Below are 12,309 nucleotides of genomic sequence, written 5' to 3'. Positions count from 1 at the left end.
AAATAACTACTGATGAGCTGTCCAAACTAGAGCAGAGGAAGCCTTATGGAGGTTAGTTAGGTGAATGAAGGACCAGAACTAGGCTGCCATGAGAATGGAAAACAGGATTTGATACAAGTGAGATTCTGAAAGAAGAGTGATGAGGAATTTCCAACTGGTCGGCCATGGTGTGGGGGATGGGATGAATCAAAAATAGGAATGAATGAAAATTAAAGTCTAAATTATCAGGAGCTTAGAGATGATAATAGAGATCAGGAGGAAAAACTAGGTAGTTTGTGGGTTTGGTTTTTTTTTTAAGTTATACATGTTAAATTTGAGGTGAGGTGTCATTAATCCATAATAAAACAATAAAAGTTATGATAGAGACCCATATACTATATACAACTACTCTAGAATTTTATAATATAAAATAACTATATGAAACTATTTTATTATTTAATTTCTGATTTGTAGCACTTCTAAAACACTTTAGTCTAAAATTTTCCCACACATGTAACAATTTATGCCATATATTTCTATTTTTGTAGGTTTGACTGTAATCATCTGTTCAGCTCTTTGTTTATCTAATTGGTTTAAAGTTTTACTAACTTTCCACACTTTTTCAGAGTGCTACATGTAGTTTTAGCACAGCATATTGAATAAAAGAGTAATCAATACTAGGAAATTATTTTAAACTTTCTTAGCTACCTTATTTGCTGACAACATTTGAAAGAAATTATCATCATTGTTATATCACTTGATTATTGGAGTCATTCTCTCTGGCTTTTATTATTATGTGACAGTCATGATTCAAAGGGATCAGTACTGTTCATGGCTGAAATTTAGAATGTTCTGCTGATCTGATAACTATTTCAGTATTTCTCTAGTTCTCCAATCATATGCATACATATGCTTATATAGGCTTTTTTCTTTTCAGAAGTAGAAACTAAAAGATCTTGAAAGTAAGCTATTAAGTAAGGTTAGTGATGCTAAATGGGATTTTGTAAACTGCTGCTTACTGTGGGAAAAGCTGAGAGATTTTAGAACATGAAAAAGGCAAATGCAGTGGTGTTTTTAAAAAGAAATAAATTTAATGTATTAATATAATAAAATGGATAGACCTGCTTTTCCAAAGTTAAAATATGAATACCCAACTAGTAGCTTGGTTCATTACAAAGATTAGTCTTCCGTAGTAAAATGAGGCATTTAAACATCTTTATTCTTGTAGTATGTAGTAAGCTTTCATCTTGAAAGATATTGGGCTAAAATATTTTTTCACTTAAATGAAAATTAGTATCCTAACTAATTCTAAGATTTACTGGACAAGAAAATAAAGCCTGAAGAATTATTGATGTTAAACTATAAATCTGCTATGAAACACCTGTCTTCATATTTCCTGTTACCATAAAACTGTTTGGAGAAAATCAGCAATTTGGAAAGATTTTTTTCTCCACATAAACATTTTCCATCATGCATATAACACAGTGTACTCTTTAGTAGCTCTGCAGACTTGGTTCTTTGGATAGGAACTTGATGGTGAAATTTTAAGTTGTATAGGAAATGTTAGATACAAATTTGATATAATACAAATATTATAAATACTTATGCAAAAAAAGAAAAGTTAGAAATTACCACATCCTAATAATACCAAATAGTTAATAGCATGTTCTTTCAAATATGTTAAGAGTTTGTTACTTTTTCTAGACTTTGTTATTTTTCATTATTATGGTAGAAGGTATTATCCATCACTTTTTAAAAATAAGTGACAGCTTATTTCTTTTGTGCTGCTTTCAAATAGTCAAGCTGTCAGCCTGTCTGTACATTTCATATTCCTGTAGAGAAAATGAAGATTCTTGCTTTGTTCTTAAAATTAGAACTTTGGGGTTGGAAAGGATCTTTGAGGTCATTTAATCAACATCATTTGATTCACAGATAAAAAGATAAACTCCACTAAATGCCTTGTTCATTGTCAAGGGATTTATGACACAGATCTTTAAACTTCCACCCTCTTAGTATACATCTTTTTCTTAAACCATGTCATTTTTTAGAGACTTCTTATTGGGTGAGGGCATTGGAACATCACAGATAAACAGTCACTAGCAGCTAGAAACTTAAAAGTGACCTAAGTGAAGATAGAGAAAAAAAAAATTACTGCTTCCGAGCTCACCTTGACTTGGAAGAAACATGCTTACTTCTGATTTCTTACACATGCTCAACAATTAGATTTCAAATAAACTATTTGTAATATAAGAAAATGCTAAATGTAGGCTCTTATTTTTCCAAAAATACTGTTTAATTCTGTGGAAATCTATTGGAAGTCACAACTACAAAAAATAAAGCCACAAAAATTGTTTTTTGCTATTGCTTAAAAATATTAAACAGCTATTATTCCATCTTAGGCTCTCACTGTTGTACTTCAGTAAGCTTTGTACCAACCACAGTGTTCTGGGTACAGTGTTGGGGTCTTGGTTTGGGATCGTCTATAATGTGACTCCTCATGACTGAGTTCTCTAAACAACATGCTTCCTTGTCTGAGAGGGTTTCTTTGAATTTTTTGTGTAGCAAACAGTGTTATAACAAGGTTTATATGAACTTTACTGGCTTCATCACTTTAAATCCAGATACTCAGATACCATGCTTCAGCTTACTCAGGGAATACATGCATGGATGTCTATTCCTGCTTTCTGTGAATGCCCCTTTGCATAAAACTTAATTGTTATGGTAAAGACAGACATTTTATTCCTAGGTTATGTGCTAGTCATATTTATTTCAGAACCATGCTTCCTGAGATTATTCCCATGATTCAGGAAATCATGAAATAATTCAGATCAACAAGTGTGCCAATTCAGCATTTTCTAGTAAATAAAGTTTCATCATCTCTATGGCCCAGTTATACCTTCAGCACTTAAAAAAAAAAACCCTCCCATCTAGATGGCATTTGTATTGTAGAATATTTGAAGTCACTACTACAGAATTTGCTACAAGAGGGTCTATTTAATTGGTTCCACAAAAAATGTCAGCATTCAAAATCTTGTCGTGAAATGTGGACCTGGAACCACTAGGAAGGGGCATAGTGCTGAGTTCTGGCACTGACTTGCTCTTGTCATGACTTTGCCTTGCTCATGTCAAGCAGTTCTTCAGGTGCTTTCACTTAAAGCACAGAGTGCCAGTTCATATGAAGTAGAGGGGAGGGAATTTGACTACCAGCTACACTGAGTTCTGTTACATACGGTTATTTCAGATTCTAAACCTCTTGCTAAAAGAACGTGAATGTGATGTTATGATTTTATAGATAAAAGCAATTTTTTTGATGAAATGAGTGGGATTCTTCTGATTAATATGTCATTATTGCTTCAGCAAATGAACCTACCCAGTAAGTTGCTAAAGATTCCCAGGGTTCATTGATGCTTAAAGCTCCTTCAGTTATCAGGATTTAAATAAAAGTCTGTAATACAATTCATTGTGTTGACAGGCAGGCTAGTGATTAAAAGTGTAGGTTATAATAAAGCATTTCTGTAAATTGAAGGTGTTCAGCAGTTGATTTGCAGATGGTTCATTTGTTCATTCATATATTTAGCAAATATGAGTCTATAAGTGTCTTTTATGTGTTAGGCATTGTTGGAAGAGTTGAGGATACAATAGAGACAGAACCTTGCTCTTGTAGAATTTCACAAAGGTGGACAGTGCACATGTTAACAATTATGTGATGTCATGTAGTGATAACTGCTAAGAAGAAAAATAAAGCTGTGTTAAGAGGACAGAAGGAAGGAAGCTGTGGGCTTCCCTGGTGGCTCAGATGGTAAAGTGTCTGCCTGCAATCCTGGAGACCCAGGTTCGATCCCTGGGTCGGGAAGATCCCCTGGAGAAGGAATGGCAACCCACTCCAGTACTCTTGCTTGGAAAATCCTATGAACAGAGGAGTCTAGTAGGCTACTGTCCACGGGGTCACAAAGAGTTGGACATGACTGAATGACTTAAAGAGGACAGAATGGCAAGGGTGTGTATGGGGGTGGGAGGCAGGTCCCATTTCAAATAGGACAGTAAAAGAAGGACTCTGATAATTTGATATTAGAGCAGAAGGCTGAAGGAGAGACCTAGCTAGGTGATTCTCTGAGGGATGGGTATATTAGGCAATGAGAAGGATGCTTCAGAAGCCCTGGAGATGACTCTGTTGGTTTATTCAAGGAGCAGTGAAGAGAGGGTAGGATTGGAACAAAGCGTAAATGAAGAATGGCAGGTGAGACAAGAAAAGCTAGTGAACCAGTTTTGTAGGGTCCTGGAGGCCAAGAGCTACAACTGAGGACTTCAGATCTTATTCAGAGTGAGATAAAAAGCTATTGGGAGGTTTTTTGGCTTCTTTGTGAACAGATAAGAGGAGAAGTAGGGAACCCAGCTAGGAGGATAGTGGAATAGACCAGGAAGAGGATGGTGGTATTGGATTCAGGGTGTTGGAGTGGATGTGAGAAGTGATGGATATATTTTGATGGTAGAGCCAACAGGATCTTTTGACATTAAATATTATAGAGGATATTCAAGGATAACTCCAAGGTTTCTTGCCAAAACAATTGGAAGGGGCTTCCCTGGTAGCTCAGTGGTAAAGAATCTGCCTGCCATTGCAGGAGGTACGGGTTCAATCCCACATGCCTTGGAACAACTAAACCTATGCACCACAATTACTGAGCCTGTGCTCCAGAGCCTGGGGTCTGCAGCCTCTGAACCCATGTGCTAAAGTACTGAAACCCACACACCCTAGAGCTTGTGCTCCACAATGAGAAAAGCCACTGCAACGAGAAGCTCTTGTATCGCAACTGGAGAGTATCCCCCCCCTCACTGCATCTCGAGAAGTTCTGCATAGAACAAAGACCCAGCATAGCCGAAATAAAGTAAATAAAATTATTAAAAAAAAATTGGAAGGTTGGAAGAGTCAAATGTATGTTCAAGATTGATAAGAGAATGACCACATTTGGGTGAAGCACCTCAAGAGCTGTGTTCCGGAAGTGTTGCATTTCAGATTTCTGTTAGTCACTAAGTAGAGATGGTACACAGGCAGTGAGATAAATGAGTCTGGAATTTACACTGTAGTCAGAGCTTAAAATATAAATTTGGGGATTTAGGATATACAACTAGATGGAATCATCTAAGGACTATATTTGGAGAAGGAAATGGCAAACCTGCTCCATTTTTCTTGCCTGGAGAATCCCATGGACAGAGGAGCCTGGCAGGCTACCGTCCATGGAGATGCACAGAGTTGGACAGCACTGGGTGACTTAATACAGCATAAGGAGTGTCTTAGAGAAGAGGTCCCAGCCTGAAATTTGGGCACTCCAAAATTCAGAGGTTGAGAAGATGAGGAAGATCCAGCAAAGAAGGTGGAGAAGGAACAGCCAATAAAGCAGGAGAGCCTGAAGTAGTTTCAGCTTTGTATGTATTTTCCTTCTAAATCTGCTAAGCTAACTTCTGAATCTAAAACGAGACTCTTAATTGAGATGGCATTATTTATATATATGAGACACTTCCAAGAGCAAAATGGTCAAAAACAGAAACATGCTGTTCTTTCTTCCTCACTCCCTTTCCCATCTGCAAACTATCCTCTAAATGGTTTTTAATTGTTTTCTATCATAAAAGTTACATGAGGAATTGAGGTTAGTTAGACATAAAACATGCCCTCAAGAGGCAGATCAAAATTGTACACAAATAAATATAATCTCAGACTTCCCTCAAGGAACTGGTGTGCTTCTTATGCTAATGAGAATTGAGTAAGTTTTTATGTAGCCTTTTTGGCTTTTTGCTACCAACAAACTTAGGGAGAAATTTGATGCTCAGTCTATATTAATTATGTTAAAAATTGAGGTTGATATACTTACATTCTGCTTTCTTTGTTCTCAATTTCTACTTTTATTTGAGTTATCTCATGATAACACAGGCTTCCCAGGTGGTGCTAGTGATAAAGAATCTGTGCAGGAGACCAAGGGATATTGGTTTGATTCCTGGGTTGGGAAGACCCCCTGGAGCAGGAATGGGCAATCCACTCCAGTATTCTTGCCTGGAGAATCCCATGGACAGAGGAGCCTGGGGGGTTACAATCCATGGGGAGTCAAACATGAGTGAGCGACTAATCACAGTAAGCTCGTGATTATAACCTGTCTCAAATCTGCTTGGAATGAGTAATGATAATAAGAAAGAAAGAAGTGTCTGGGCTATGAAAGTTAAAAAGACAAATAAATTACTTTCTTTGTCATCATTCTGCCATGAAAAATTTTCCTGTCAAATTTCTTAACTTTCATTTAAGTTATATCTGTTACATATGAATGTTTTAGGAAGAAGCTAGCTGAAGCATATGTGTGTGCTCAGTCGCGTCCGACTTTTTGCAACCCTTTGGACTATTGGCCACAAGGCCCCTTTGTCCACGGGATTTTTCAGACAAGAATACTATAGTGGGTTGCCATTTCCTCCTCCAGGGGATCTTCCCCACCCAGGGATCAAACCTGCATCTCCTTTGTCTTTTGCATTGCAGGCAGATTCTTTATGTGATGAGCCATTGGGGAAACCTCCGCTGAAGCATATTCACAAGTACAAACATTTTTAACCTTTAAATATTCCACATCATCCTAGAGTCTCTCACTGCCTTATTTTAAACCAACTCTGTTGCTCTCTGTGAAAAGAAAACTGGGATGAGGGAAGAAACTAGTTTTGAGACAGAAGGATTTTAGAATTGTAATTCTACTATTATGATATCATTTAGAAACCTGTAAATTCTGATGGTTGTTACCATAGTAGTTCTAGTCTTACTGAAGTGTGAGCTATAAGATCTGTAAAGCTAAATTTTTCAAAGTCTGTAAGCTTATATGTCCTCATTTGGTCTCAACTCTGGTGTGTGGCCTGGAGAAGGAAATGGTAACCCACTCCAGTATTCTTGCCTGGAGAATCCCATGGACAGAGGAGCCTGGTGGGCTATAGCCCATGGGGTCACAAGAGTCGGACACGACTGGAGCAACACACACTGGTGTGTCAACCAGATTGTGCTAGCTTTGTGGTGATAACAAACAGTCCTCAAATTTCAGTGCCTTATAACAATAAATAGGTGCATTTCTCCTTCATGTTAATATGCATGGAGCTGCATGTTGGCTGTTGCCCCGTCTCACGTGTGTCTCATCCTGAATCCAGGCTGAAGGATCAGCCTCTATCTGGGGCACACTATTCTCCTAGCAGAGGGGAAATGGCAACAGCAGAATCACAGAGAGGCCCTTCAGGCTTCTCCATGGAAGCCACTACTTCCACTCACTTTTCCTTGGCCAAGTCTGACATCAGTGGGAATGGGTAAATAGAATCACATTGCAAGGAGGGACAATGAATAACTGGGGCAGAAATATATTCTACCATTGTGGAAGGTGGTGTAGCTTGATTATGATATTATTAAGGAACCATTATGATGAATCTGAGGACATTTTAATCTTGGAAGCCTCATAGTAGGAGAAGTTTGATTTAAACAAATGTTAAAACAAATAATAAAAATAATAGCTTTAGCCCCCTTTCTAGAAATTTATAATTGCTAGCTATGTATTAAGTAAAATTTTCTTGACAAAGATATTTTACAGTTAGAGGTTTCTAAACCCAGGTTGAGTGACAGTTGACATGCTACGTACTAAACTGTTTTTCAGTGAGAAGCATTTCGGATGAAGATGACAGTGTCGGGCAACCCAATGAATATAGCCTGAATGACAGCTTTATAGATGATGAGGAAGAAGAATACGAGCCAACAGACGAAGATTCCGACTGGGAACCAGAAAAGGGAGACCTAGAGAAGGAAGACATGGAAGGGCTTTTGAAAGAAGCAAAAAAGTTTATGAAGAGAAAAAAGTGACTCCTCTGCAGTCATATATGGATCATATTTACTGTTTCTTTATGGAAAAATAATTCAGGAAGCACTTAAGGGATAATTGTTTTTCTGCTTTTTATGGCTACGACTTTACTATTGATTCTTCACAAATGAAACATTGAATGTCACCCTTCAGTGTAGTGGATGAAATTTGTTTTGTTGCTTTGCTTTCGCTATGTTATTTCAAACATCTGGAAATAATAAGCAGACAGAGAGTTAAAAAGAAATAATTGATATTTTTCATGTACTTTATAATAAAAAGCAAACATCATAGGTTGCAAAACAAAAGGTCTTTTTTTTTCTTTTTTCCAAAGATTCTGTCTTTAGGTAGAATACTATGCAGTTATAACCAGGCAGATTATGTAACTGGTGGGAAAGCACGTTTCTTTCATTCCTATTGAAGTAATTCTTAAAGCAGAACCAGACTTTAAAAAATACCAGCCATCATATAATGGCTATTATTTTTTCTAATGTCCTAGATGTGAGCTTTGCAATTTCATTGACTACTTTCATTCTTTGAAACTTGGGGAAATTAGTACAAAATGGATACTGATAATAGATTCAACTAGACTATAGCAATGTCCACCATGCAGGGAATGCTATTTTATGTCCTGAGTCTAATTTACTGTATGTCTGAGTTTAAAAGTAGAAAACCTGAAAGAATTTGACCATTTCTTTTTCAAACAAGTCCTGCCTGATGCTTTTAACTCTCAATATGCTATTCTTAAGAATATAGGAATTATTTTTAACCATAATTTTCTCAAATTATATTAGTTCTTTTATCCTCAGATGAGAGTAGCAAGTTGTCTGCCAGCATTCAAGATTCTGGCCTTTTGTTTCAAGAAGAAACCCCTTCTCCAGTTTTATGTAGTATATTTCTGCATCTCTGTTCTTAAACTCCTTTAGGCTATGTAATACTCTTCATTTTACATGACTTAGAATCTTTGAAATATAGTTTAGAATCTTTAATTTGGGTTTGTACAAACAGCAGTAAATATAGTTTTGAAATTGTAAATCATAAACCAAAAGTTTCCTCGTTAAGCACTAATATTTTATATTCTAAGAGGACCTAAAAATGTATATCTTAAAAGAGCAGGACAGACTTGTAATTGTTTTCTTAGTGTTTTTGTTTTCAAATAGCATAACATTAAAATTTACTTATGTTACAGCAAGGAAAAGATAAATATTTTTATTATCTTTTATTCTAATTTTTCTCTCTGTTGTTATTTAGAAACTAATTTTCTCTTCTAATATCCCTGTAGTCTTCAGGGCTTGACAAATCTGTGAAAAAAATTCTTTGAACTTACTTTTACTTTCACTTTGCACAAACTTAATCCTTAAAGTGTTTTTTGGTCCATTCATAGATATATCCCAAAGGAATTAAAAACATGTGTCCACATGAAAACTTGTACACAGTGTCCATAGAAACATCATTTGTAACAGTCAAAAAGTGGAAACATCTAAATATCTTATCAGCTGATATGTGGATAAGCAAAATGCAGTCTATCTTTACAACCAAATATTTTTTGGCCATAAAAAGAAGTGAAGGATTGAAATATGCTACAGCATGGATAAACCTTGGAAACATTAGAGTAAGTGAAAGAAGTCGGACACAAAAGGCCACAAATTGTATAAGCTCAGTTATATGAAATATCCAGAATAAGCAAACCCATAGAGACGGAAAGTGAATTGGTAGTTGCCGGGGTCTAGAGAGAAGAGTATCTTTCTGAATTCATAAAAATGTTCTAAAATTAGTGGTGATGGTGTAAAACTCTGTAAATATACTAAGATCCATTGAATTGTATACTTTCTATGGGGGAATTTTATGTCATATGAATTATATATGTCAAGAAGGCTATGATATAGAATGCAAAAGGTGACACTGGCCTTTTAGAAAGAAAGAAAGACATTCAATATCACAATATATTCTTCTTAGAAGTTATGTGTTAGCTCATGTTAATTTTTAAGAATAGTTTGATGTGCCTTTCATAAATATCCTGAAGATACTTTTGAGTATAACAAATGTATAAATATTTAACTTCACTGTAATGAAAATTTTCTACTTGGACTATATTCAAGTGTATGATTTTCAAAACAGAGGCAAAAGTGATGAAATTGGTGGGCTCAAAAGCATTGCTAACAAAACTTGATTTAGTTGCTGTCCTAAACAGTGGATTGAGAGCCAACTATCCCTATCATGGTATTCATAGAATTTAAACTATGTCTTAACCTCCTCCTTCAAGCTAAAAATGGTCACATACACTTTTCTCACTTATGTGCTTAATTCGAAAAGCAAATGTTTTCTGTTGACTTCTTGAAGTGAGGTGGGTTTTCTGGGACCTTGGGAAGCTGGAGACATGAAGATTTTCAGTGACACATGGGTACTGATTCTGCTTTTCACGCAGGTTGAGGGTGGCATTGTTGATATTATTTCTAGAATTAGAAGATCCTAATGATTGTAAACATTCATTATAGTGAAAAGAAATAGACTGCGAGCGTAATTTTTCCAAAATGGTGAGGTTAAGTTAAATGGATAGTGACTTTCTTCTGATTTATCTGGAGGCAGAAGCCACACACCAGCTTGCTACATCTAGCCCTGCTCTTTGAGTCCACCTTCTTGTGCCCATTACTTTCTCTTTCTTGAGAAGGAATCTGTAAGAGAGTCTCTGTGGGTGTGTGTGTTCTTCCTGCCGGTCTGCAAACGTACAAAGCTGCTCCTCCACAGTAGGTATTGAAAGAAAAATGATAATAATTATTGTCAAGATCGCTACTGGCCATCCTGATATAATGTACACAATAGATTTGATTACCATAAGCAACCACAGTTGTACTCTGTTGTGCCCAAGACCCTGTCTTAGGTGCTGGTGATTCAAAGAGAAATAACACGGAGTTTCTGTTTTCAGTGTCCCTGCAGTCTACTGGGGAAGATAGGAATATTTATTCATTTGGTAACAGTGACTACAGAATACTATGGAGAATACAAGGAAGAAAAGGAGGGAGCTTCTACAATCAGAGAGCTCGCAAAGGCAGTGAGGCAAATATGCAAATAACATAATGGGTAGAAATGGAGTATAATTTAAATGGCCTGTCTTGCTGTGTATTGAAATACAGCCTCATTTTTGAGGAAGAGCCTTTGTCTGATTGAGTTGCATGCTGAACTTGTAGATTTTTTAATGGAACACAACTTTTATCTTCAAAAATGACTGGCAGACATACTATGGTTATTCAGAATGGAGTGGGTGGCTGGCATTTTCTCAAACATGAACTTAGCCTATTTTTTTTCCCAAGGAAAACAACAAACAGTATATATTGTAAAAATGAGCTTTCAAACAAAAATTAGAGTTTTAGAAAACTTCTATATGTCACTGAGCTTGTTAGCTCTCCAAAACTTTAAAAACTGTTCTGATGATATTCTTGGTGATACAATAAAATGAAATGTGTCAACATTTGGAAGATCTTGAAAACTGAGCAAGCCAATGTTTTCCGAATGACCAACGCATATTATAAAATCAGGCATGGGTAAAAGATCTACTCAAAGCATGAGACAGGCCAACGAAACAGTGTAACAGAGTCTGTAAAGTTCATTAATATGACTTCGGATAATACATTGTGCCTAACACATTTCAGAAGCTGTAATTTATTTTTGGTGGCACATCAAAAATAATATTCACAATTGTCTGAAATGCGTATGAAACTACTTTCTTTTCCAATTACATATCTTTTTAAGCCCTAATTTTCTCTATATACTTTAAGCAAAACAACATACAAGAGCAGACATGAGAATCTAGCTTTCTATTAAGCCACACATTAAAGAATTTACAAAAATGTGAAGCAGTGCCACTCATTTTACTAAATTAAAATATTATCATAAAATATACTATCTGTGTTTATATATAATGGATTATTTTAAAAATCATTAGCAAATTTCTTAATTTCATAAAAGGTGAGTATCTATAGATATGACCCTCATAAATGAAAGCTCTTTGGGATCTTCAATAATTTTTATGAGTTAAATCTTAAGTCTCAACATTTTGAGAACCATTTAATTAAGTCACTATACCAATCAGTGTCAGATTTTATTTTCTTGGGCTTCAAAATCACTGCAGACGGTGACTATAGCTATGAAATTAAAAGACGCTTGCTCCTTGGAAGGAAAGCTGTGACAAACCTAGGCAGTGTATTAAAAAGCAGAGACATTACTTTAGCAAAAAAAGTCTGTCTAGTCAAAGGTATGTTTTTTTCAGTAGTCATGTACAGATATTAGAGTTAGACCATAAAGAACGCTTAGTGCCAAAGAATTGATGCTTTTGAATTGTGGTGCTGGAGAAGATTCTTGAGAGTCCCTTAGACAGCAAGGACATCAAACCAGTCAATCCTAAAGGAAATCAACCCGGAATATTCACTGAAAGGACTGATGTTGATGTTGAAGCTGAAGCTCTAGTACTTAGGCCACC

The 12,309-nt window shown here is 36.0% G+C and overlaps 1 protein-coding gene across 1 annotated transcript in view; it reads left to right on the top strand.

Moving 5' to 3' along the window:
* APLF (aprataxin and PNKP like factor) overlaps positions 1–8,221 on the top strand; it is a 98,361-nt gene extending 90,140 nt beyond the window's left edge. Inside the window, exon 10 of the mRNA XM_068982724.1 lies at positions 7,638–8,221. Within this exon, the coding sequence (XP_068838825.1) occupies positions 7,638–7,840 (203 nt within the window). The 3' untranslated portion in view covers positions 7,841–8,221. The remainder of the gene's footprint in view (positions 1–7,637) is intronic.
* Positions 8,222–12,309: the final 4,088 nt, after the last annotated feature.

The sequence above is a fragment of the Capricornis sumatraensis genome, chromosome 1 (genome assembly GCF_032405125.1).
Source record: "Capricornis sumatraensis isolate serow.1 chromosome 1, serow.2, whole genome shotgun sequence".
NCBI lineage: Eukaryota > Metazoa > Chordata > Mammalia > Artiodactyla > Bovidae > Capricornis > Capricornis sumatraensis.
This window is presented reverse-complemented; position numbering and strand designations above follow the sequence as displayed.